General features: G+C 43.5%; 2 protein-coding genes and 2 pseudogenes across 3 annotated transcripts; all 4 read left to right on the top strand.

Annotated features, from left to right (window-relative positions):
- Positions 1-1,444: 1,444 nt before the first annotated feature.
- Positions 1,445-5,917, top strand: LOC112234502 (FAD-dependent oxidoreductase domain-containing protein 2-like). 2 transcript variants are annotated; one of them, XM_024402666.2, is made up of 10 exons: positions 1,445-1,581; positions 1,997-2,214; positions 2,420-2,731; positions 2,846-3,097; positions 3,272-3,607; positions 3,786-3,952; positions 4,135-4,300; positions 4,654-4,880; positions 5,095-5,265; positions 5,539-5,917. In XM_024402666.2, exons 2-10 carry the CDS (start codon positions 2,000-2,002, stop codon positions 5,769-5,771), a joined length of 2,079 nt encoding a protein of 692 aa, XP_024258434.1. In that variant the 5' UTR covers positions 1,445-1,581; positions 1,997-1,999; the 3' UTR covers positions 5,772-5,917. The 2 variants fall into 2 exon arrangements, with proteins under 2 accessions (XP_024258434.1, XP_024258433.1); XM_024402665.2 differs by having other exon boundaries at positions 5,092-5,265.
- A 2,816-nt stretch (positions 5,918-8,733) lies between these two features.
- LOC112234503 lies at positions 8,734-10,772 on the top strand (annotated as a pseudogene).
- A 470-nt stretch (positions 10,773-11,242) lies between these two features.
- Positions 11,243-17,203, top strand: LOC112234504 (HMG box-containing protein 4-like). The gene is given in 14 exon segments (XM_042327632.1): positions 11,243-11,308; positions 12,021-12,102; positions 12,250-12,386; positions 12,474-12,549; positions 12,656-13,246; positions 13,382-13,521; positions 13,523-13,607; positions 13,719-13,915; positions 14,107-14,188; positions 14,289-14,353; positions 14,497-14,596; positions 15,805-15,980; positions 16,155-16,277; positions 16,450-17,203. Coding segments are annotated over 13 exon segments (1,854 nt in total). The 5' UTR covers positions 11,243-11,308; positions 12,021-12,065; the 3' UTR covers positions 16,495-17,203.
- Positions 17,204-21,922: 4,719 nt separating this feature from the next.
- LOC121847285 lies at positions 21,923-23,780 on the top strand (annotated as a pseudogene).
- Positions 23,781-26,085: the final 2,305 nt, after the last annotated feature.

Here is a 26,085-nt window from a genome sequence, read left to right as displayed (position 1 = left end):
CAACAGTAAAAAGACAGTGAAAAATAACAGTAGCGAGGCTATATACAGTAGCGAGGCTATATACAGTAGCGAGGCTATATACAGTAGCGAGGCTATATACAGGCACCAGTTAGTCGGGCTGATTGAGGTAGTATGTACATGTGGATATGGTTAAAGTGACTATGCATATTTGATGAACAGAGAGTAGCAGTAGCGTCAAAGAGGGGTTGGTGGGTGGCGGGACACAATGCAGATAGCCCGGTTAGCCAATGTGCTGGGGCACTGGTTGGTCGGGCTAATTGCAGTGTGTGTACATGAATGTATAGTTAAAGTGTCTATGCTTATATATGATGAACAGAGAGTAGCAGCAATGTAAAAGAGTAGTTGGGGTGGGCACACAATGCAAATAGTCTGGGTAGACATGTGGTTACCCGTTCAAAGTCTTATGGCTTGGGGGTAAAAACTGTTGAGAAGCCTTTTTGTCCTAGACTTCGGGTGGCTTAGGGTCTTTGACCATTTTTAGGGCCTTCCTCTGACACCGCCTGGTGTAAAGGTCCTGGATGGCAGGCAGCTTAGCCCCCAGTGATGTACAGGGCCGTACGCTACCCTCTGTAATGCCTTGCGGTTGGAGGCCGAGCAGTTGTCATACCAGGCAGTGATGCAACCAGTGTTGCAGCTGTAGAACCTTTTGAGGATCTGAGGACCCATGCCAAATCTTTTAGGTTCCTGAAAGGGAATAGGCTTTGTTGTGCCCTCTTCACGACTGAATAACTAGAGTGATTCAATATGCTGATTTAACTGCAGGCAGGACTCAATGGTTAAAATAATCCAATTTAATCCAATTCTTTTTCCCATTGTGTTCATTGAACTTTGTGTTGGTACAACGTTTCAGCCACAAATGACTAACTGCAGGTCAAAATTCATTTCCGGGGATTACATTGTAAACTCTTGTGTTCAACATTCAATTTGTATGATTTACCATATATTTGTCTATTATTTATCTATTGATCTATTACCAATCTATAGATAACCTGATTCAACAGGTCTCAACAAAATAGAGAAGGGGGATACCATGACTCAACAGAAATGTATGTTGCAGTTGCAGAAGGCAAACATAAGAGCAATTTCTAGGCATGAGAATTTTATGAATAGTTAATTGTGTTTATGATATTATAATAATATGCATGCTATGTTTCACTTAATTAACATTTGATGATGATTAATATGTATTTCACTAACAAAATATCAAACTACTACAATTATCGCAAAATCTCAAAAATTGCAACATTACAAAGTTTATAACATTGTAATAAAGAAGGTCAAATGTGTTACTTTTGCTACTTGATACTTCTGTATCAAAAGTATGGAACATTTCTTGTCCATCACTTTAAATTTTATCACGCCCTCTATTTTACACACAAGCTCTTATTGGCCAGAATAGAGCAGCGTTTATTGGTCAGAATACTGTGGTATGCTGGAGTGTCGTATCAAGGGATGTTGCTCCGTTATGAAATCCCGACTATAGGTTGTTGGAGAGTTTTATTTACAGACCAAATGCAAAATTATATGGGATTAGATGAGAGGGAACCACTGCAGTGAAAGGTAAAACATCCTACTTTAATAGATATGCTGTGTATTTTGTGCTCGTGGAGCGCTTCACAACCAGTACAGCTGCATCCCCTCATGTCGAGTTATGATGTCGGGCCAGAGTTTCAAGGCAAGCACGGGGATACACCCCATGAAGGCCCGCTATTGTCGTACTTTATCTGTTCTACCACTCACTTGAACAATGCTATCTGATATTTCCTTTCAATTGACCTTCTTATGTTGGTAAAGCCATGGAAAAGAGTTGCATGACTTTGGCAATAATATGGTTGCTGCTCAGTGGATATTTTCAGATTGCAGCTTTCAAAACTTAAATTTGCCGTTGATTATGGTCACCAGGGTATTGCAATGACCTTCACTAAACTCACTCTCCCACTAATAAATGCCTTCATTGCCTTTTACTCGTTCATAGGTCATGGATTCCCCTATCCTTCTTCTCCTAGCCCTCCTGGTCGCCCTGGTCCAATGTTTTCCTGATGACTACCACAGTCACAACAGCACCCGTCACCATGACTACTGTGTGCTTGGTGCCGGGCCTGCTGGCCTTCAGATGGGTCACTTTCTCTCCAAGAGTCAGAGAGATTACATCATCTTGGAGAGGAACTCGGGGCCAGGGAGCTTCTTCAATATGTGAGTGCCTCTGTAGTAATGGGTGTTGACTATATCGGGTATTGCACTTTGCTGAATCAATTTTCCAACTCAGCAAAGTATTTTGTAACAGTGCAACAATGATGCAACTTTCTCTATTGCCCTGCTCATAAAAATATGTCCTGATCTACACCATGTACATGAACATGGGTTGTATCTCATGGATGTTTTTTTTGTCCCTTTAAAGATACCCTCGACACAGGAAACTCATCAGCATCAACAAGATCTACACAGGAAGGCGGAACCGCGAGTTCAACCTTCGTCACGATTGGAACTCCCTCCTGAGTGACAGGCCCGACCTGCTGCTTCAGCGAGTCAGCCGGGAGCTCTACCCAGACGCAGACTCATTCCCCCGCTACCTCTCCATGTATGTGAAGGAGCTGGGGCTGAAGGTCCAGTATGGGGTGGACATCGGGAAGATCAGGGCCTCGGAGTCTGAATCACCTAGAGGCAGGGGATACATACTGACTGACCAGCGTGGACTGGACTATACATGCAGGTACTGTGTTATATCTATACACATATCTAATGTAAAAGGATGGAAATATGGAAACATTCTCCACTATGCATACCATTAAAGAGATGATTCGCTCTCTTTCTCTCTGACCCACAGAGTCCTCCTGGTGTCCACAGGACTGTGGGATCCTCAGAAGGTCCAGTTTGAGGGCTCAGACCTGGTGGAGGGCTATGAGTCCATCCCTGTGGACCCAGAGGAGTATAAGGACCAGGCCGTGCTGATCCTGGGTAAGGGGAACTCAGCATTTGAAACAGCTCAGAGCATCCTGGGTCGGGCCAGCCGGATCCATCTCTACAGCCCGAGCCCGGTCCGCCTAGCCTGGCAGACACACTACGTCGGAGACCTCAGGTACTGAGAGGCATCATCAGGTTTTGACTCCCATATTGTCCTCTCCTACCAATTGTTCTTTCTTTTGTTTCACTGATTTAGCACTCCTGCAGCAGTGTTTTAGATCAGAGTATGTTGCTATTCCCTTAGCATAATCTGTTCATATCAAAGTGACCTATTTTCTCTCTTCCACAGAGCTGTGAACAATGAGCTGCTAGACACATACCAGCTAAAGTCCCTTGATGGGCTGGTGGAGGGAGGCCTTGAGGACATTGCTATCGTCAGAAATGGAGAGGATGAAAAGAAGCGCTCAGGCAGAAAGAAGAAGTGCAGATCCAGTGGGAAGGAAAAGCGTGGCAAGCTGTTCCTTACTCTATCTGAGCTTCTGGACAGTTCGGATGGGAAGAACAGTTCAAAGGTCACAGCGACAAACCTGCCTGTGTACCACAATGACAACTTCTCTCTCCGCCAGCCATATGATCGTGTGATCCGCTGCCTGGGGTTCCGGTTCAACTTCAGCATCTTTGATGGGTATGTAAATGAATACTTTACAGTGGCATGTCTTTACATAATGCAAAAAGAGTTCTGTTAAAGTTATTGTTTTCTATGGAAGTGGTGAATCTTCTGTTTTATCATTTTCATCGGAAAAGCCATGCTATTTCAGTCAGATAATGTCAGCCTGTCCTAATGATACCGTTAATCTCTCCAGCTCTGCCCGCCCACCAAGCAGTGAGGGTGCCAGGGGGCGGTTGCCAGGGGTGACAGCCTGGTACGAGGGGCGGGGAACCCCAGACCTTTTTGTTCTGGGGACGGCTGCCCACTCAAGAGACTATCGCTCTTCTGCAGGGGGGTTCGTCCATGGCTTCCGATACACAGGTAACCATTCAAACTGCTGGTATTACAACGTAGACAGAGTAAATATGACTTAGTTAGTAACTGCCTCTAAAGGGGGGAAAAACTTTGAAATTACAAATTTGTCAATAAAGTAATGTTTTTATAGACAAAATGTGTGTTTTTGACTATTTGTTGTTGTAACTTTGTTATGTGTTCCACCCTAGTGCGTGCTGTACATAGAGTCCTTGAGCTGCGTTACCATAGCAACTCCTGGCCATCAATCAAACTGTCAATCAGTCAGCTGCAGTCCTGGCTGTTGAGGAGGGTCAATGAGGCCTCCGGACCATACCAAATGTTTGGGGTACTTGGAGACATCATTTTACTAAGAGGGTAAGTAGTGCTGAACCACTGTGCACATTTTTCATCATGATTATTGTCCCTCATGGAAATGTACCTTTCTCTACCAATGAATCTCTCATTGATTGATTGCCTATAGATATCCCAATTTATGTTCACTAAGGCTGTGTTTGCACAGGCAGACAAATTCTGATATTTTTATATCTGTATTTTGACCAATCTGAGCAGCCCTGAAAATGATCTGATGTGAAAAGATCTAATGTGATTGGTAAAAATACCAATTAGTGTAAAAAAAGGTCAGAATTGGGATGCCTGTGTAAACACATCCTAAATTCATCCATTTGTGAACCATTTAAATTTTTAATAATCTTCTCCTTTCCTGTCAGCTCTCACTGTGAGTACCTGGAGGAGTTTCCCCTCCAGGCCCTGCCCCAGTTCTCTTCTCTGTCTGGCCACCAGCTCTCCAAGCATGGGCTGCTGGTTCTGGTTTTACAGTACGGGCTGAACCGCACAGACTCACTGGGCCCTGGCAGGGCAGAGTCAGAGTGGACCCGTGCCTGGAGGTCCAACTTCCTCCACCCTGTTCTATATTACTACGACAAACTTCCCACTGGTGAGTCTGAGAATGTTAGAATCTTTATGAAGAGTACAAAACAGTTTGACCTTATGGTTGTGTTGAAGACTAAGTTAAGTAATGACATTCAAATGAAGAGTATATCTGTGTATAGTACAAGGCATCTTTGTGGTATGACGTCAGCACTCAAACCTACGCAGGTATGTAAAAACAAATACATGTTATTCTTTCATTTGTCTGCCATCCTAAGCAGAGAGGGACATGAGACACCGTCCTGTTGGCTGGCCACTGCCACGGCCCAAGGCAGTGCATCACATGATCGAGGACTTCTTGACTGAGTGGGATGGGCCCATCTCCCACAGCCAGCCACTGCGGCGCTTCCTGGAACACTGTCTCCACACTGACCTCAGGGCCTTCTATGCAGGTAGAGCATGTCCTTACCTGATTCCTCATTACAACAACTTATTATACTAGGGTAGATATGCCCTTAGGATATGTCTTTTATATTTCCATATACAGTACCTCCTACTCATCTATTTATATCACACACGATTTGTTTGTTTACTTGTGACATACTTTCATACAGGATCTGTGTTATTACTGTTTTATTACGGTTCTGCCCACTCAGTTGAGACATTTTATTACTTGATTACTGTTTTACCATGTGTAAAACTGAACTTGTTTCTTCTCCCCACAGAGTCATGTTTCCGCTTATCCCTTACCAATCGAAAGCCACCCCTGTTTTGTCGTCAGGGATACCTGAGGAAGCATGGGGTTGTTAGGAATCGTCAGCTGTGGCAGCATGCCCATGAAGCTGGGCTAACGCTTGGAGGACAGGACTCTGCATCCCCAGACACAGACCCAGCGTTCCCTAATTACCTTACACGAGCTGGAGCCTCAGTGTCCTCTGCAATAAACCTCGACTTCTGATTGTTTACCCAAGGATCCCAAAACTAAGCCTATGACAGTTTTGATGTCCCAAGACATTCTCTACCTCTCATTATAATGTCCATGAATATATACAGTATATACAGAGTCTACAAAACATTAAGAACACCTTCCTAATATTGAGTTGCACCCCCTCCCTCCCTCTTTTGCCCCAGAACAGCCTCAATTTGTCGGGGCATGGACTCTACAAGGTGTCGAAAGTGTTCCACAGGGATGCTGGCCCATGTTTACTCAATGCTTCCCACAGTTGTGTCAAGCTGGCTAGATATATTTTGGGTGGTGGACCATTCTTGAACACACGGGAAACTGTTGAGTGTGAAAAACCAGCAGTGTTGCAGTTATTGACACAAACTGGTGTGCCTGGCACCTACTACCATACCCTGTTCAAAGGCACTTAAATTTTGTCTTGCCCATTCAGCCTCTGAATGGCACACATACACAATCCTTGTCTCAAGGCTTAAAATCCCTTTAACCGTCTCCTCCCCTTCATCTACACTGATTAAAGTGGGTTTAACAAGTGACACCAATAAGTGTGTCATGGAAAGAGCAGGTGTTCTTAATGTTTTGTACACTCAGTTTGTATATACAGTACCAGTCAAAAGTTTGGACACACCTACTCATTTTATTCTTAATTTTTACTATTTTCTAAATTGTAGAATAATAGTGAAGACATCAAAACTATGAAATAACACATGGAATCATGTAATAACCAAAAAGTTTTAAACAAATCTAAATATATTCTAACCAGCTTTAGTTAGATTCTTCAAAGAATCTTTGTTTGAGCCAATCAGTTATGTTGTGACAGGGTAGGGTTGGTATAGAAATAGCCCGATTTGGTAAAAGACCAAGTCCATATTATGGCAAGAACAGGTCAAATAAGCAAATGACAGTCCATCATTACTTTAAGACATGAAGGTCAGTCAATATGGAACATTTCAAGAACTCTGAAAGTTTCTTTGAAGTTGCAAACCAAGAGCTATAATGAAACTGGCTCTCATGAGGACTGTCACAGGAAAGGAAGACCCAGAGTTACCTCTGAACTCTGCTGCAGAGGATAAGTTCATTAGATTTACCATCCTCAGAAATCGGCAATTAACTGCACTTCAGATTGCAGCCGAAATAAATGCTTCACAGAGTTCAAGTAACAGACACATCTCAACATTAACTGTTCAGAGGAGACTGTGTGAATCAGGCCATTGTCGAACTGCTGCAAAGAAACTACTACTAAAGGACACCAATAGGAAGAGGAGACTTGCTTGGACCAAGAAACATGAGCAATGGACATTAGACTGGTGGAAATCTGTCCTTTGGTCTGATGAGTCCAAATTTGAGATTTTTGGTTCCAACTGCCGTGTCTTTGTGAGACGCAGAGTAGGTGAACGGATGATCTCCTGCATGTGTGGTTCCCACCATGAAGCATGGAGGAGGTATGATGGTGTGGGGGTGCTTTGCTGGTGACACTGTCAGTGATTTATTTTGAATTCAAGGCACACAATTCACTTACCAGCATGGCTACCACAGCATTCTGCAGCAATACACCATCCCATCTGGTTTGTACTTAGTGGGACTATCATTTGTTTTTCAACAGGACAATAACCAAAAACACACCTCCAGGCTGTGTAAGGGCTATTTGACCTAGAAGGAGAGTGATGGAGTAATGCATCAGATGACTTGGCCTCCACAATCAGCCGACCTCAACCCAATTGAGATGGTTTGGGATGAGTTAGACCGAGAGTGAAGGAAAAGCCAACAAGTACTCAGCATATGTGGGAACTCCTTCAAGACTGTTGGAAAAGCATTCCAGGTGGCTACCTCGGGAAGCTGGTTGAGAGAATGCCAAGAGTGTGCAAGCTGTCATCAAGGCAAAGGATGGCTACTTTGAAGAATCTAAAATATGTTTTTATATTTGTAACACTTTTTTGGTTACTACATGACTCCATATGTGTTATTTCATAGTCTTGATGTCTTCATATTATTGTACAATGTAGAAAAAGTAAAAATAAAGAAAAACCCTTGAATGAGTAGGTGTGTTCAAACTTTGACTGTATATTCCAAATATTTTGGTTGAACAACCATCCTGATTCCTCTGAGAGTTGACTGCTTATCCCATTTTATTCCTTAAATCATATTTATATATTACACTAAATTGTGGCATGTTTTATATGATGGAACTTTAGATTTGAATGTGTGTACAAACAGTATGGGTGATGTTGGGTTTCAATTGCATTGTGATCTATGAATTATGCATTATTTATTTTTTATACTATTTGTGTAGGCTTTACTACTGTTATTTATCTGCTTACTTTATTGTCTGTTGCAACAGATGTAAGACATTAAAGAGAGATAACGTATAAGCTCAGATGTTTCCATGTTTGTTTTCAAGTTAAGTGTAACAGCATCCATGATTTTATTCCCAAATTTGATGGAAGATATTCGCTATCCGGGAACTAACCCGAAGGGTTAAGATTATGGTCCCATAGAACTAGCGATATTGAATATAGCACACATCCCGCCTGTCCTGCTTGCTCATTTGCTTATTTTGCACGGGGGTGGGTGCTTTGTTTCGAGAGAACGAACAACGTAGGCTCTGATTGGTAATAGTCCTTGTCAACGTTTCTCTCTTACAATAGGACCGCCTTTTACGGCTTGTTCTCGTGATAATTGAAATAATGAAACAGGAGACATTTTGGTTCTTGTAACAGGGACGTATCTTGAATTCAAAGCATGAACATATGAACCACAATGGTAAATATGCGTAGAATCGTTTCTGTATTGATGTTCTAGAGCCAGCGATGTCAACGGAGTAAATAAACGACGTGTTCAAAGTTGCAAGTCAGTTCATCAACATAAATGACTATTTTCGTAGCTCCTAGTACTGGCTTGCGAACGAGGATCATTTTGAAGAGAAACCCCAAAATAAATCTTCCACATGAGTCAGTTGAACATGGACGGGTGGAGTCCAATTGTTGCAAGAGCTTCTGACGAGGAACGTTCAAGCTCCGAGGGTGAATGCACGGTGGGAACTGGACCAAAGAAGCGGATGAGAAAGGGGGTGAACTAAAGATAAATGATGAGAGGGATGGATGGAGGTGCTGCTGAGGGATTTGGGATAACTGGCTTTGGAGAGGGCACCGTGAGATTGAGTCGTACGGGACAGACCGCTGAACAAGAACTTCGGTACCTCCACTTGCTATGGGAACCCAGTCGAGTTGGGTCAGTGGCGGGTGTGGCGAGCAGCAAACCCGGGAAGGTGACAGGGTGTAGAGCGAGGCGACAAGGGAGAGCCCGGCGAAATGTGGGGCCCATTGGAAAAGATATTTATGGTACAGAAACTCCACACACTCAACATTGGAGAAAAATATTGTGTTGATGGAGAGAGCTGTGAATTCCACACCCAGTCATGAGGTGTAAAGCTGTATGAATAGTGTAAAGCTGTATGAATGCTGTGGAGGGACGGGATGTCATGCAAGGCATCTGCCTATGGCTCCTGAACTTTGACAAAAGTATCATCAGTATGCATTATACTAGCCTAATACATCAGATGATGATAGGCATGTCAACACTCAAAGCACAGAGTTTAGCATTCTACCGGATGTTTACCTAACCTTTGGCTTGTTTGTTCATTCTCTCTAGCGGTGAAGAGGTTTCGAGACGCTGCCAATGGCAACGACATTGATACGGGTAGGCACTGAAGAGAACTATTGGAACATCAACTATTGTGAGACTCAACAAGACCAAGTCATATATGGTAGCCCTTTCAGGTGTTTAACGTTTCTGTCTCTTTTTTTATCCAGTGCGCAGGCTTCTTCTAGAAGACATAGACCCTTGTGCAGCAGATGACAAAGGAAGAACAGCCCTCCACTTCTCCTCCTGTAATGGAAACGAGAGCATCGGTAAGTCAAAGTGAGAAGTGCAAGGGGCTCCTGATTCATTACTCAACAGTAATGACATTGTTATGAACTGATAATAATCACAGCAGCATTACTGTGAACAAATGATTAACTCGTCCCCTTCCTTCCAGTGCAACTTCTTCTGAGCTACGGCGCTGACCCTAACCAGCGGGATGGCCTTGGGAACACCCCTCTCCATCTGGGTAAGAACAACACATGGTACTGAAAGTATAGCATTCAGTTCATGGGTGTACAACATTGCTACTTTAGGTCCCAATAGCAGAAAAGTAAAAGATGAACAATTTATTTTGATTGAACTTTTCCATATCTGACAAATGTATATTTTCCACATTCTTTCCACTTCTGCACCTGTCTATGTCTATGCAGCGGCCTGTACCAACCACGTGCCTGTAATCACCACATTGCTGAGAGGAGGTGAGAAGCCTTACTGTATGAAGACACATGGACATACATACTGTACACACCTGCTAATGATAACTTGTTAATGTTGTGTTTCGGTTCAGGCGCACGTGTGGATGCCCTAGACCGAGCAGGAAGGACCCCCTGCACCTAGCACGCTCCAAACTCAACATCCTGCAGGAAGGAGACTCAAGGAGTATAGAAACTCTTAGAGGGGAGGTCACACAGGTAGTAAGGGGTTATTACAACAGCACTATGTAAACATTAGTATACCAACATTTATTTGTGGAGTCTGAAATTCTCTCTCTCCATGGCTCTGTAGATCATTCAGATGCTGAGGGAGTACCTGAATGTGATGGGACAGAGTGAGGCCAGAGAGAGACTGGATCATATCTCAACACAGCTGCAGCACACACGCACCAAAGAACAGGTAAGACACATTTGTGTTTAACTCACTCTCTCACACACACACATGTTTTTTGGTATCATTCTGATTACTTGTTACAGGACTGAATGAGCCTTCATAGGTGACAATTATGGCTTCTCTTCTATTTCAGGTTGATGAGGTAACTGACTTGCTGGCCAGCTTCACATCACTCAGTCTACAGAAGCAGAATTTGGGGGATAGGTAGAGGAGGCTCTCTTTGCGGATACATTCTTCTGTTTACGGCAGAGTAATGTTAATACTACTGTGATAAAGTAAATAAAAAAATCTTTATGAACTCATTACCCTCGATTGTTGTGTTGGTCTTCCTCTCAGCATCTTTATGTCACTGCTTTTTTTCTGTTGCCTTGCATGTGTTGTACATGAATGTTTACTGTAAAAATGAATCTTGGTCATTGTTGTAAATGGTTGTAACAATCTGAGTTAATGGATTAATAAAATATTTGGAAATATTTGTTGCCTCTGCTTTATAAGAAAAGATGGTGTAACATCAATATGCATTGTCAGTTAATGCAGTTATCATTATCCATTCATAGAATTAGTAAATGAAAAGTAATTGTTACATATTGGCTACAATATCTTGAAATTAATAGACGCAATGTATATTTCCAGCCAATTGACATTGTGCACTACAATAACGTACACGATTTCATTGTTCTGATTCGCTACATCACAGTCAAGTCCCTCCCTCTGTCGATACGCAGCGTTGTTGACTGATATCAAAGATGGCGACTGGAACCGCGTAAATTGGTGAATCCGGAGAGGTAGTAAAATTACATATAATTGTACATTTCTTCTCTCTTTGCGACAGTAAAATTCACATATTCTCACGTCAGCATGCTAAACAGAATTTATGAACCAAATGCATGAACATTTATTTATTTGTCCGTTTAGACTGACATAGGCCTAGCTCCACCAGAAGCCACGGACTGCTATTGCAGTACCTTCCGCATAACCCAGCACATAATCAGCAATACGAGTTAGAAGAGGTTGCAAATGTTGGGAGTTAGGGACTCTCAGCTAATGAAAGGGGGTGTGTTTGTGTGTTTTTTCGAAAGTAGGCGGGAATTTATCCTTCAATTGCCTAAACACACTTCAGTTTTGTAATGTATCTATTATTACTATAGGCTCAAGCATGCCATTTATCAGTGTAGACGGTTATCCAAAGTTTAAGGAGAGACAGCAATTGAATGTCCTCTCTCATCACCCATATGTGGTGGCGAGTTGTAACAAGGCAGTTCTTGCTTTTGAAGGGGCTTACTCAGTTTGATCAATTTAGTGTTAAAATACTTCTTTATTGTTGTCTGTCTCTTATTTTTGACATCCTTCAGTTCACAGTGAAATGTAAATAACCTGTATTTTGCAGTAAAACTGCTCCAAGCCACAAGTTGCATGTATGTGTTATATTGGCTGAGTCAGTGGCTGATGTTTCCTCCATATCCCTATGACTGTGTTCTAATATCTTGCTTTTGTTAGTGACACAGAGAGACGGGCAACCCTGTTGAGGAGAAAAGAGAGATCATGGCTTTTGAGGAGATCAAGAAGAAAGGAGTAGTTGGTAATTTGTGCCAGTTCTTTCCTCTTGTGCCTCTTATGTTATTTTGAAGAAATCTGTCAATAATTGAGTTATTAAAAGTCATCATCATTCCAATTGTCATGCAATGCCTGAATTTCCCAGTGTGCATTACAACTCTCTCTTTCTCAGAGGTAGGGATGGAAGGGGAAGTGGGCCTTGTGGCTGGTCGCAGTCAGAGAGAGAAGAGGAGATCATACAAGGACCTGCTCAGAGAGGAGGAGGAGATTGCTGCACAGGTCCGCAAGTCATCCAAGAAACGGCCCAAGGTAACAGCAGAACACTGGTTTCACAATGTAGTGCCTTGTAGTTTCTGTTGGTTGTAAATTTAGTCAAATTCTGACTTTTTCATTTAGGACTCAGAACTTTTCTTATTGGGAGGGGACTCCCACAAGAAGAAGAAAAAGCACAGTGAAGACTACTATTACAGAGGTAAGAGAGGAAGGAATTCTGCTCTGTCAATAAAATTATTTGCATGAATTTTATGCTGAACTGATTCATTATGTTCTCACTCTCCCTTCACAATGTTCTTTACCAGATCAGCAAGGCTCAGGCCCACCTCCCCACAAGAAGAAGCGAAAGTCGTCAGACCACTCCCCTTCCCTGTCCTCCTCGTCTTCCTCCCATCCCACAGACACAGCCATGGGGCTCCTACAGGCCATCACCTCCCCTATGGCCACCGGCTCAGACCCGAGCCCACACCTGCACAAGAAGCCCTCCTATCCCTCCTTCTCTTCCTCCCACTCCTCCAAAGACCGCAAACGTGATGGGAGCACCGGAGGAAGCAAAGGCAGCCACTCCTCTCATTCCCGCCCTATGTCCTCATCCTCCTCTTCCAAAAAGCACTCCTCCAAGTCGTCGTCTCTGTTCCATGGTGGTACCGGTACCCCTAAAGGAGATCTCCTGAACATACGTGAGCCGGATGGGCTGAGGATGAAGCTCATGGTCTCGCCTAAGGAGAAGGCCGAAGGAGAGGGCTTTCCCTTCCCTCCCCACTCCTCCTCATCCTCAAAAGGGGGGATAAAAAAGGACAAGGACAGAGACCGGAAACAGCTCTCTAAAGTCCCCAAGAAGATGCAGCAGAGCCGAGATCCACTGCCTGTTGTGGGGAAAGAAGTGGAGGTGGAGGGTAAGAGGGCCTTGGCTAGATTTATTGCTATGAGAGACATTATTAGAAACTCATTTGTATGTGCCCTTAACCACTTTTCCTGTATTTGTGTTGATTCCTGCATGAACCCTATGTCCTCTCTCTCTTGTGTGTCAGGGCACTACGGTGGGGGTATGGGGGGAGACAGCTCCTCCTCGGGGGGCGAACTGGAGGCAGGAGAGCTGGTGATAGACGACTCGTACAAGCATCTGTCAAAGAAAAAGAAGAAGAGCAAGAAAAGCAAGAAGAAAAAGGAGAAAAGAGAAGGACAGAGAGAAAGACAAAGGCGGGAGAGAGAAGAAGCACAGCAAAGGATCAGGAGGTGATTAGAAACTTTTGGAACGCTGCGCTAGTCTGCCTTAGTCCTATTGCAGAAAGATGTTTAACATTGGTTACTTCAACAGTTACTTGAATTATGCATTCTAATATGTGCTCCTTGTATGCTTTTCTCCAGGGGACCCATTGAGAGGCCACACCCACACCCATGGCTCAGCCAATCACTCTGCAGCTGGTGGAATGTATGCCATGGGGGCCCCGATCCCTACTCCCATCCTTACTCACCATCATCAAAGTAATGAAGTAGCAATGATGGAGAAGAAGAAAAAGAAGGAGGAGAGGGAAAGGGAAAAGCACGAGAAGGAGAAAGATAAGGTAAGAACCAAAACAGATTGGTAGTTTAGGCTTCTAGACAGTGTTTCCTGCATTTTGTACAGTATATATATGTACAGTAAATATCAAATTTGATTGGTCACATACACAGATTTAGCAGATGTTATTGCGGGTGTAGTGAAATGCTTTATATATAGATACTCTGCTCATCTCCTGCTGCTCCTTTTTCTCAGCCCAAGAAGAAGAACACAACAGCGTACCAGGTGTTCTGTAAAGAGTACAGGGTCAACATCAATGCAGAGCAGCCGGGACTAGGTGGGCAGAGTTATCCCTTTTTATAATTACATTGTAACTATTAATGATTGTGGTACATATGTTATACAAAATTTAGAGAAAGACTTTACTGTGTTTGCAGTGTTCGGGGAGCTGAGCAAAAGGTTGGCAGAGGTGTGGAAACAGCTCCCAGAAAAAGATAAACTGGTAAGTTTCACTTGAAATTACCAATTTAGGAAGAGAGTTGATTGATAATTCTAATAAACATTTGAAATCAATTTAAGAATAGCGCACCAGCACTATGCTACGAGTCATGGTTCATGGCCTAAATTGCTTCTATATACACATAGGTGTGGAAGCAGAAAGCTCAGTACCTGCAGCACAAGCAGAACAAAGCTGAGGCCACCACAGTCAAACGCAAGAGCTCCACAGATGGTGTCAAAAGCAAAGGTAAGAGCTAGGGATGCACGATAAATAGGTGAGCATATCGGAATCAAACGATATTAGCTAAAAATCGGCCCAATGTCTAGTTTAACACCGATGTGCAAAACCGGTGTCAAAGCTGGCGTGCATACGTATATAATGTAAGTAGATGACTACAGCACTACACAGAACAAAGCAGAAAATACTATGCGCACACTTCCAACAACTTAACAAGTTCAAGTTGAGCAGTCATTTGAAAGAGTAAGAACATTTCAGCGAGACAACTCAAAGGCGAAATCCATTAACGCCAAGATAATGGAATTCATTATGCTACTTGCTATGTGTGTCACGACTGACATTTGGACCAGCGATGTCAGCCCCATCCATGAGCATGCTGAGTCTGACAGCACAGTGTGTCAACGAGGATTTCCTACTGAGGAAAGTGGTATTGCATGCTCAAGAATGTGCTCGTTCTCATACCGCTGCTGCCATTTCAATGGCACTTGAGAACATGTTTGAAACTTGAAAACATGAACACACTCCTAGTGCCATTCAAACAACTGACTGGAGAAATAAGCTAATCAACTGCGTCTGCAGCAGATACCCTCTGTCATGGCATTGAAACATCTGCTCAACAAAACTGCCCACACCGACCGTGGGGTTATAACTTAGGCTGTGAACAAGCGATTCGCTGGCATTCTCTCTGAGCCTCTTTACTGTGTCACCACCATGCTTAATGCTAGGTACAAGGACTGCTACTTCGATGGAGACAAACAGGGTTTACGTGAAATGTAACGACGCTGGGCCAATTGTGTGCTGCCCTATGGGACTACCAATCACGGCCGGATGTGATACAGCCTGGATTCGAACCATGGACTGTAGTGATGCCTCTTGCACTGAGATGCAGTGCCTTAGACCGCTGCATCCATGTGTGTGCGTTAACTATTTAACTGTACTAGAATGCTTAAAATGCCGCTAAAATGTTAAATATTGCTATTGGGGTTTTTTGGCATGGGAAATATCCAATATCTGTATCGACCAAAAATGTGATATCGGTGCATCCCTAGTAAGAGCCCATCTGCAGCCACATTGGCCTTGCAGCTCTATCAGCTTAGACAGGGATTACAAGTCAATCAGTAGTCCTGTCCTTCTCTATGCTGCTTTATCTCTCAGTAGCCCACAGGACACTCATGGTCAGTTGGTCACTGCGTGTGTTGTATTTGTATGTGTCTCAGGCTCTATGAAGGGCATGGGGCTGGGAGCAGGGCTGGTGTCCCCCAACCGGGTGTCTGTGGGTGTGTCCCTGTCACCAGCACGGGTCCCTGATGTCGACCCCATCGATGCGGCCGCCCACCTGCAACTACTGGGAGAGTCCCTGTCCCTCATCGGCCACCGATTACAGGAGACAGAGGTACACACACACCAACCACCTATTCCTTGTATCTTTTAACTTAGCTGTTGTGTCCAAATGTACTCTCTTCACCTACAACAGAAATGTCTCATTATCACGTTCATATGAGTAAAGACTGAACAAAGATTTGTGTGTGACCACTAGACTAACTGCCTCTGCTCTCACCTCACTCAGGGGATGGTGGCAGTGTCAGGCAGTCTCTCTGTACTGCTGGACTCCATCTTGTGTGCCCTGGGACCCCTGACCTGCCTCACAGCACAGATCCCCCAGCTCAACGGATGTCCCCGCCAAGTCTTGGTAAATCACTCACCTTGCCATCTATTTGAAATGTTGTTCTGAAAGGTTTCATCTCCCACTTGGGTTGTAAAGTAAAAATATGTGGCTGTAGTGACAGCACATTGTGTGATAGCAAGTGTGTTGCATAAGGCCAGCCTGAAACATTTCTCTCCTTCTTTTATCTCTCTTTCAGTCCAACACATTGGACAACATTGCCTACATCATGCCAGGGCTGTGAAGCCAACATAAACATTCCTTTCCGGTCTACTGAGTGTCCTCGCCATGAAGTAAAATGTTTGGAGTGAGAGTGCCCATTATAGAGGCGTGGCTTGGGATGCAAACTATTATTTATGCAGCAAGACATTGGAAAACGTGGATATTAATAGTTTCAACAAGTTTTTAAAATGTATTTTAAAATTAGTTCATTTCTTCTTTTTTTTTACTGAAACCTATTTTAATGAACACTCTTTTCTTTACCTCTGGCATATCTGTTAGCATCTTCAGATTTAACTGTATGTTCTTGTGGGTGTGGGAATGTGTGCGGGCGTGTGTTTTCTGTGTGTATACAGTATCTCCAGAGGCTAGTTTTTACCCAAAAGGACAAACCAGGGCCCAAGTCCACCATTGTTCCTCTTCCATCAACGTACCATGAAAATAATATATTTTGACAATTATTCATGTTTGTTTTACCACTTAATTGCATAATGACTTGCTCTTTTGTATATATGCTATTTTAATGAGTATTAAGGTTTAGATTTTGACTGTAGAATGAAATTTGTATACGGTAGAAACATTTTGAGGCAACTGCAATCAAACTACTGTTGTGGGTTTTGCAGCTTTTGAAGCACAAAGCTGTAAGCCACATTTTCATGAATACATTTCTTCCTCTGAGTATACAGTATGGACATGTTGACAATAAAAATGACAGTGTCAACATGCAGACTGAGCATAGCAGATTATATGACTGGTATGTACCACCACCACCTTCTTTCAACTACAGCTGTTGTTCTGACTCCTAAACACAAACTAATGAATGAATAAGGCTTGTATATATTGTAACAAACCATTGTAGTGTATCAAGATAATTTACATTTTAAGGCCAGTTATACCTACAACTGAAATTGCTATTTTTAAGTCAGTAAAGGGAATTGTACATGAACTGCAGCAGCTGCTCGTGAATCCTCAGGATCCTTGTCAGATTGAGGATGATGTGCTCTTTTCTACAGAGTAGAACTAGAACACTATGTCTGTCTGTGCTTCCACATGCCTCTATGCCCCAGCCAGGGAGGAATGCAAAACCTTCCCTAATGAAGTGCTTTGGATTCTCTGTTAACCAAGAAGTAAAATCTAGCATAATTTGGTCAACTGCATAATTAATTTTGTGTTCATACGTTTTAGAAATTGAGAGAATGTTTGGTGATACTGATGATTTGTCGCCACAAATGGTTTGTTTACATAGCAAGTTAAGCAAACTAACATGGCTGGTTAGGAGAACCAACGTAGCAGGTTGGGTGAAATGATGAAGAAGTTTAGAAGAACGAGGTCAAGGTTACGCCTCGATCACACTGACAGTGTCAGAATTTTGGTACATCAGAAGTACATTTCCGATGGAACGCTGCGTTTTACTTGCAACATTGCGTTGCAGAGACAGTTGCAGTGCATTCTGTGTGGTGCATACGTTGGATTTATCGAACTATATGCATAGACGACTTGACAGAAATGGTAGAAGAAGGTGAATGTTGAACTGTTGTTGCAGACATCCATATGATGCCGCGCCATTTTGCGTCAACTGTTGGTATGATCGAGGCGTTCGGAAAAGGGCTCAGTTACAACGCTACGTTGTCAACAACTGTTGTTCCCGACGCGACCACTAGAGGGTGGTGTAGGTCTACGTCATCTAGCCAAACGGTAGAAATGTAAACAAACCATTTTGGCGACCAATCACGGTATGTGTATATGAAAGTGGCGACAAATAATAAGTATCGACATAACACAAGGGTCTTCAACATGTTCTTGCCCAGGGACCCCTTCCAGTCAAACCGATTTTCCAGGGACTCCCATCCTACATTAGCACGAAAAATATCACGTCTTGTCTTATCATTAGGTGAATTAAGTAATCATTTTAAAATTAATATATTTGGTAAATCGTTTTTCATTATTTTGACCTCATAATTTGAAGAGGAATAAACTCTAGCATAGCCTATTATGTAGAAGGTAACACATTTTCTCTAAGAGCGGCTGTTTAACTGGTTAAACAAAGGTTAGTTATGTTGTCAAACATATGTCAAAAAACAACAAAGTACCAGAAAGCCAGTGGCACTGCACTGGTGGCCTATTTGCAAAGGCCTTTTCAAAGCCTATGTCAGACACTCCAGTGAGTGTTTTTATGTATTTTTATTTCACCTTTATTTAACCAGGTAGGCAAGTTGAGAACAAGATCTTTTACAATGCGACCTGGCCAAGATAAAGCAAGCAGTTCGACACGTAGAACAACACAGAGTTAAAAAAGACCATGGTGGCAAATTAAATACAATATAGAAAGAAAATACTGGAATGGTAGATTTGCAGTGAAGAATGTGCAAAGTAGAGATAGAAATAATGGGTAAAGGAGCTAAATAAATAAATAATGTAGGGGGAGAGGTAGTTGTTTGGGCTAAATTACTTCAAGGCCATGTACAGGTGCACTGTGGAGCTGCTCACGCTGGTGCAAAGCTAAAGAGGGAGATAAATGCTTCCAAGCCTGAGAGATTTTTGTGCTCTGCTCCAGCCATTGGTAGCAGAGAACTGGAAGGAGAGGCGGCCAAAGGAAGAACTGTTTTGGGGTGGACCAGGAGAGATAGTACCGCTGGTGCGCGTGCTACAGGTGGTGCTGCTGCTGGTGACCAGTTAGCTGAGCTAAGGGGACTTTACCTAGCAGGTCTTGTAGATGACCTGGAGCCAGTGGGTTTGGCGACGATGAAGCAAGGGCCAGCCAAACTGATCGTACAGGTTGCAGTGGTGGGTAGTATATGGGGCTTTGGTGACAAAACGGATGGCACTGTGATAGATTGCATCCAATTTATTGAATAAGGTATTAGAGGCTATTTTGTAAATGACATTGCCGAAGTCGAGGATAGGTAGGATGGTCAGTTTTACAAGGGTATGTTTGGCAGCATGAGTGAAGGATGCTTTGTTGCGAAATAGGAAGCCAATTCTAGATTTAACTTTGGATTGGAGATGTTTGATGTGAGTCTGGAAGGAGAGTTTACAGTCTAACCTAGATATTTGTAGTTGTCCACATATTCTAAGTCAGAACCGTCCAGAGTAGTGATGTTGGATGGGCAGGCAGGTGCAGGCAGCGATCGGTTGAAGAGCATGCATTTAGTTTTACTTGTATTTAAGAGCAATTGGATTCCACGGAAGGAGAGTTGAAAGAAGGTTTGTCTGGAGGGTTGTTAACACAGTGCCCAAAGAAGGGCCAGAAGTATACAGAATGGTGTCGTCTGCGTAGAGGTGGATCAGAGACTCACCAGCAGCAAGAGCGACATCATTGATGTATACAGAGAAGAGAGTCGGTCCAAGAATTTAACCCTGTGGCACCCCCCATAGAGACTGCCAGAGGCCCGGACAACAGGCCCTCCGATTTGACACACTGAACTCTATCAGAGAAGTAGTTGGTGAATCAGGCGAGGCAATCATTTGAGAAACCAAGGCTATCGAGTCTGCCGATGAGGATGTGGTGATTGACAGAGTTGAAAGGCTTGGCCAGGTCAATGAATACGGCTGCACAGTATTGTTTCTTATCGAAGGCGGTTAAGATATCGTTTAGGACTTTGAGCGTGGCTGAGGTGCACCCATGACCAGCTCTGAAACCAGATTGCATAGCGGAGAAGGTATGGTGGGATTCGAATTGGTCGGTAATCTGTTTGTTGACTTGGCTTTCGAAGACCTTAGAAAGGCAGGGTAGGATAGATATAGGTCTGTAGCAGTTTGGGTCAAGAGTGTCCCCCCCCCCTTTGAAGAGGGGGGATGACCGCAGCTGTTTTCCAATCTTTGGGAATCTCAGACGACACGAAAGAGAGGTTGAACAGGCTAGTAATAGGGGTTGCAAACATTTCGGCAGATAATTTTAGAAAGAAAGGGTCCAGATTGTCTAGCCCGGCTGATTTGTAGGGGGCCAGATTTTGCAGCTCTTTCAGAACATCAGCTGACTGGATTTGGGAGAAGGAGAAATGGGGAAGGCTTGGGCAAGTTGCTGTGGGGGGGGTGCAGTGCTGTTGACCGGGGTAGGGGGTAGCCAGGTGGAAAGCATGGCCAGCCGTAGAAAAAATGCTTATTGAAATTCTCAATTATAGTGGATTTATCGGTGGTGACAGTGTTTCCTATCCTCAGTGCAGTGGGCTGCTGGGAGGAGATGTTTTTATTCTCCATGGACTTTACAGTGTCCCAGAACTTTTTTGAGTTTATGTTGCAGGAAGCAAATTTCTTCTTGAAAAAGCTAGCCTTGGTTTTTCTAACTGCCTGTGTATATTGGTTTCTAGCTTCCCTGAAAAGTTGCATATCACGGGGGCCGTTCGATGCTAATGCAAAACGCCATATGGTGTTTTTTGTGTTGGTTAAGGGCAGTCCGGTCTGGAGAGAACCAAGGGCTATATCTGTTCCTGATTCTAAATTTCTTGAATGGGGCATGCTTATTTAAGATGGTGAGGAAGGCATTTTAAAAAAAATAACCAGGCATCCTCTACTGACGGGATGAGATCAATATCCTTCCAGGATACCCCGCCAGGTCAATTGGAAAGGCCTGCTCGCTGAAGTGTTTCAGGGAGCGTTTGACAGTGATGAGTGGAGGTCGCTTGATCCTGACCCATTACGGATGCAGGCAATGAGACAGTGATCGCTGAGATCTTGGTTGAAAACAGCAGAGGTGTATTTAGAGGGCAAGTTGGTTAGGATGATATCTATGAGGGTGCCCGTGTTTACAGCTTTGGGATGGTGCCTGGTAGTGGGGTTCATTGTTCATTTGTGGTGATATTTGGAGGGCATCAAGTTTAGATTGTATTTGGTTGGGAGTTTGCATACAATAATAAAGATATTGTACTTGAATATTTTTAATCTGCATCAAGTGTGAGAGTGTGAAAGTTCAAGAATTTCACTGTACCCTGCAATTACATCTGCGACCATGTCATTGTGATGAATAAACTGATAAATAAAACTGACGTCATTGTATGTCATTCGAAATTAGTTTATTCTGTTGTTGCTAGCAGTAGTCATAAAAACATTTAAATACAAATATTTATATTCGCGGACCTCCGGTTGAATGCCCCTGACATAATATAATGCACACCCCTTTCAATTCTGGCAGATTATCAATCTACACAGAGAATGTGCTCACGTGAGATTAGATTTTTTGGAAGCTTGAGCAAGTATGCCATGAACATATTGATTCGAATGTTGATGCATAATTCGCATTTTAAGAAGTCAGCCTACTTTACTTTTTTTGTCACTGCAAAAATTTAAAACCGGCTTTTCTTGAAGAGCAATGACTACGGCTACGCCCTGAAGACTGCAGAAGCACACGGCACAGACCGATCCTTCTTCTAGTGAGTCAAGACGTAGGAACGAGGAAGTTGACTAGAGTGCATACTAAATACGGCAAGAATATCTGGCAATATCCCACAAGTAAAGAGATGGCATCAGGTCCCCCACAAACAGGTACGTGTAGCCTACCAATTATTCACGCAGGTTCCAGGAAGTGTAGGCTTTGACTTCGCGTTTGTTTACGACTATTTCATACTCGCGTTGTGCACTGTAAAACTCGCCACAAACGCACTTTTCGGCCTGTCAGTTTTTAATACGTGAGGGAGGCTATCTCCGCATTTCGTTTGATGTCTGTCTCTTTGGAAAGTAGATAAAACGTGTTTACATCTTGTGCTACATTTTATAGCCAAGGGTTTCCCAAACTCGGTCATGGGGCACGTTTTTTTGTTTTTCACTAACACTATACAGATGATTCAAATAATAAAAGCTCGATGATGAGTTTGTTATTTGAATCAGCTGTGTAGTGTTAGGGACAAAAAAAAAAACGTGCACCCAGGGTTGAGGGCAGGACCGAGTGTGAAACACTGGTATATTCTATGAGATGTTTTGTGATTTGAGTTCGTTCTATTCATATATTTTTGTCTCACAGGAAAATATGTACAATGTCTCCATTGTTACAATACGTATTTTGGCAGAACTTTCAGAGATACAAAAGTCGTTTCTTATTGAACAGTACTAATGTAAACGGAAAACTAAAAGCAGAGATCAGATGACAGAACTTGTGATGTGTGCTGACTCCATCTCCTCGTCTTGTCCCAATGCAGAGCTGAGGCTGGTTCTGCTCGGCGGACAAGAGCAGGACAGAGTGCAGCTGGAAACGCCATACTGGGACGCCAGGCTTTCCTTACCCAGACTGCCAGTGAGCCAGCTGTCACTCAGGAATGTGAGAAGCACAGAGGAACCATTGCAGGGAGATGGGTAAGATACTTTGTTGATTCCTTAAAAGGACAGTAGCCTACACACTGATCAAATGACTTAAATGTCAACCAGAGGTTCTAACATTACACACTGTTTTTGCCTGCAGGTATCAGTAGTAGTCGCCCAAGACTGGTTCTGCTCAGAGCGCCCCCTGGAGGAGGTGAGGCACCATGTCTCCTCTTGCGTGGCCCTGTCGGCCCGGGGCCTCATGCCTTCCTGCTGTGTGTCCCTGTGGACCGGCCGGCTGACATGGAGCTGCGGGCCCTGGAGGCTCTGGAGAAGGTTTTTGGCCCCACTGCAGTCAGTGGACACACCCTGGTCCTCTTCACCCCACAGACCAGATGGTTCTGGGACAACAGCTGGGCGAGTACATCACCACCAGACGCAAAGACCTACTGGAGCTGGTGGTGATGTGTGGAGACCGCTATCACTCTCTGGAGCGGAGGAGTAGAGGAGAGAAGGATGAGAGGAAGAGTGTGGAAGAGCTGCTGGAGAAGGTTGAACAGACCGTAAAAGAGAGCGGGGTGGAGTTCTACAGCTGCCCCCTCTACCAGGAGGCTGAGGCCAGGGTGAGAGAGAAGCAGGCAGAGATAGTGTGGCAGAGAAGAGGGGGAGAGGAGCTAGATGAAGAGGTGCCCTCCTCAGCCTCACCTCCAGAGGAAGAGCTAGACGATGAAGAGATGGCAAAAGTTAGGGAGGAGGCAGAGAGGAGTGTGCACAACCTGAACATAGACACCGATGGTATTACCTCTCTTTCTCCTGCCTCCTCCTCTCCCTCATTTCTCTCGTCCTTGTGGCAGGGATTGACAGGGTGGCTGAGGAGGCTGCCCAAGATGCTGAGGATGGAGTCTCTGCTGGGGGCTTTCGTTGGCCTGTTTGTAGGTGGGCCCGTTGGGCGGATGCTGGGGGCCACTGTGGGCTCAGTAGCAACTGAAGTGGGGAGAAGGAAGACCCTGAAGACAGAAAAAAACAAATAATTGCAATGGGATACATATCTCCAGTTATTAACATTAAAGGGACATTTCACAATTTTAGTTTCCCTTTGTTATTTCACTGCCTACTCACAATTAGTTATAATCATCTTCCTCCTTATTTTTACTACAAAACATATTTTATTGTTGATGTTGGGGTGGTGCTGGAAATGGTGAATATTGGCTTGTATTTGACTTGTTTTATTGAGCATTAAGACCTTGTATTTGACCAACGTACAGTCCTCACAATACTTCTTATAATATTTGTTGTTTCACTGCTGGCATGCCTATTTTGACTGGTCATATTTTCAAAACCAATTATTATAGAAGGTATGGTAGGGTTAACTAAAAACGTCAAATAAAGGGAAGTTACATACATGATCCACTTGGTGGAGACGTTGACCAACACATTGAAGTTGAACATTAAATATTTGAGCTCAACTGAAAAAGAACCTTACTGCTGAAGGAAATATAATGCCATTTCTAAGGCAGTTTGTTGTGTCCTGTTTATGTCACACAGTTGATACTTTTAAAGCATACAATTACACATTTCCCTCAGACTGAATTTAGTCATTTATTGGCCAACATTTTCAAGCACTATATTTAGTAGTTGAGTATAGGCTACATCTCGAAAATAAGACTTTCACATGATGCATGAGAGATAACGGAGGCCTCCGTTATAGACGGACCATCTGCAGCAGTGTGTGTTAGCTGAGGACAATTGCTGGAGCGTATAGAGGGCGTTAATAATAGTGGTGAGGAGTCCTAAGTGAAAGTGCCTCTGACTTTGGAAAACACTGAAGCACTGCTCTCAAAGCTTCCTCTTTTTTCTTTATGCAAAACGGTAGGTTACGGGTTTGACATTGATGTAATTGATACTCTGTTAAAACCATCAGTCAAACCCATCTTTACATCTCTCTCTTTAAGTTTCTCTCCCTCTCTCTCTAAGCTGACAGAGACCCTGCCTGTGGAACAGCTAGGCGTTTCCGAATGTGGGTGGTCCGCCGGGGGAGGGAGGAGAGAATTAGTCCAGCTCTCATGTTTCCTGAGAAGAGAGGGAGGAAAGGAATGAGAAAGAGAGTAGGGAGAGAGCAAGAAAGAGGAGAGTGAATATGTGTGTGCGAGAGAAAGAGAGAGAGAGAACATGCTCAGGGATTACATCTGTCTTCCAGATGTGGCCTCCACAGTTGTCTGAAACAGGAAAAAAAAGAAAGTTTAAAAGTAAAGGAAAATTGGTGCTAAACAGTTTTTTATTGTTAAGGATTACGCATACAGTACAGTGCGGACTACAGTATGGCGGTCTACAGTGAACCAGGGTATGATGCCAGTTCATTCCTTATGAAACTGCAATGAAATGACGTGGTGCACCCGTCCAGTAGACCCCTTAAAGATAATGCATACAAAAAAGAACACCTGTCCAAATATTGTTCTGTCTTATTGGATAAGCATCAGTGAGAGGACAGTGAGTAATGATAGAGGGAGGTAAGAAGAAAGAATAAGAAGGGACGAGAGAAGGGTGGAAAGTAGGGAGATGTATTTCTACACTCAGACACTGTGAGTTGAGGCAACCATGCCGTTAGGCCTAAATCAGAGGGAGACTGTATCTCGTCTGTGTAGACAGTTGTGGCCCAGGGTTGGTCCTCAGAGGCTGAAGCCTCATCAGGATGGCAAAGGATGCAGAGTTGATTTGTGCCTGTATGCATAACCAAAGCCAAAAATCTGAATGAACAGCTCATGGAATCACTAGTGACCCATCATTAACACAACGGCTGTAACTTATGAAGCTCTCCCTCTGAGCAAAAATGTTGTTCTAAGGACCTTGTGGTCCTCCATTGAAGTGGGGGCAGCTCGCTGTGATTCGTGGAGACCACAATATTTTTTTGTTATCATCACGCAAACCAAAGGAAAATAAACAGGATGACACACTTTTTCCTCCACCGCAGACAAGGCCTCTCCCTTTGCTAGCTTACACAGCACTCACCGTAAACTGCTCAAAATATCACCAGGACAGGACTGATTACAACCACAGCATACCCTCTAATACACATCAAATACTGTACGGTCTCTTTGTGGTTTGTTGAGAAGAACATCTGAATAAAAATACAGCAGGCTACAAAGACATTGGCTGAATGAATCTGGACCACATGAAAAGAGACTGTTTCATCCCTGGAGGTAATCACAGAGGAAATAACAAATACTACACGTGCCAACCAGAATGAACAAAAATACGTTTTGAGAAAGGTAGACAGAAACCTTTGTTAAAAATGTGGGCTAATAATGTGGTGATATGGTGTGTCTAGATATTAGAAAGGCCTTTTGATGGTGGCTAGCCTACTGGGTGGGTAGCAAGTGATATGCCAACT

The sequence above is a fragment of the Oncorhynchus tshawytscha genome, linkage group LG09 (assembly GCF_018296145.1).
Source record: "Oncorhynchus tshawytscha isolate Ot180627B linkage group LG09, Otsh_v2.0, whole genome shotgun sequence".
Taxonomy (NCBI): domain Eukaryota; kingdom Metazoa; phylum Chordata; class Actinopteri; order Salmoniformes; family Salmonidae; genus Oncorhynchus; species Oncorhynchus tshawytscha.
This window is presented reverse-complemented; position numbering and strand designations above follow the sequence as displayed.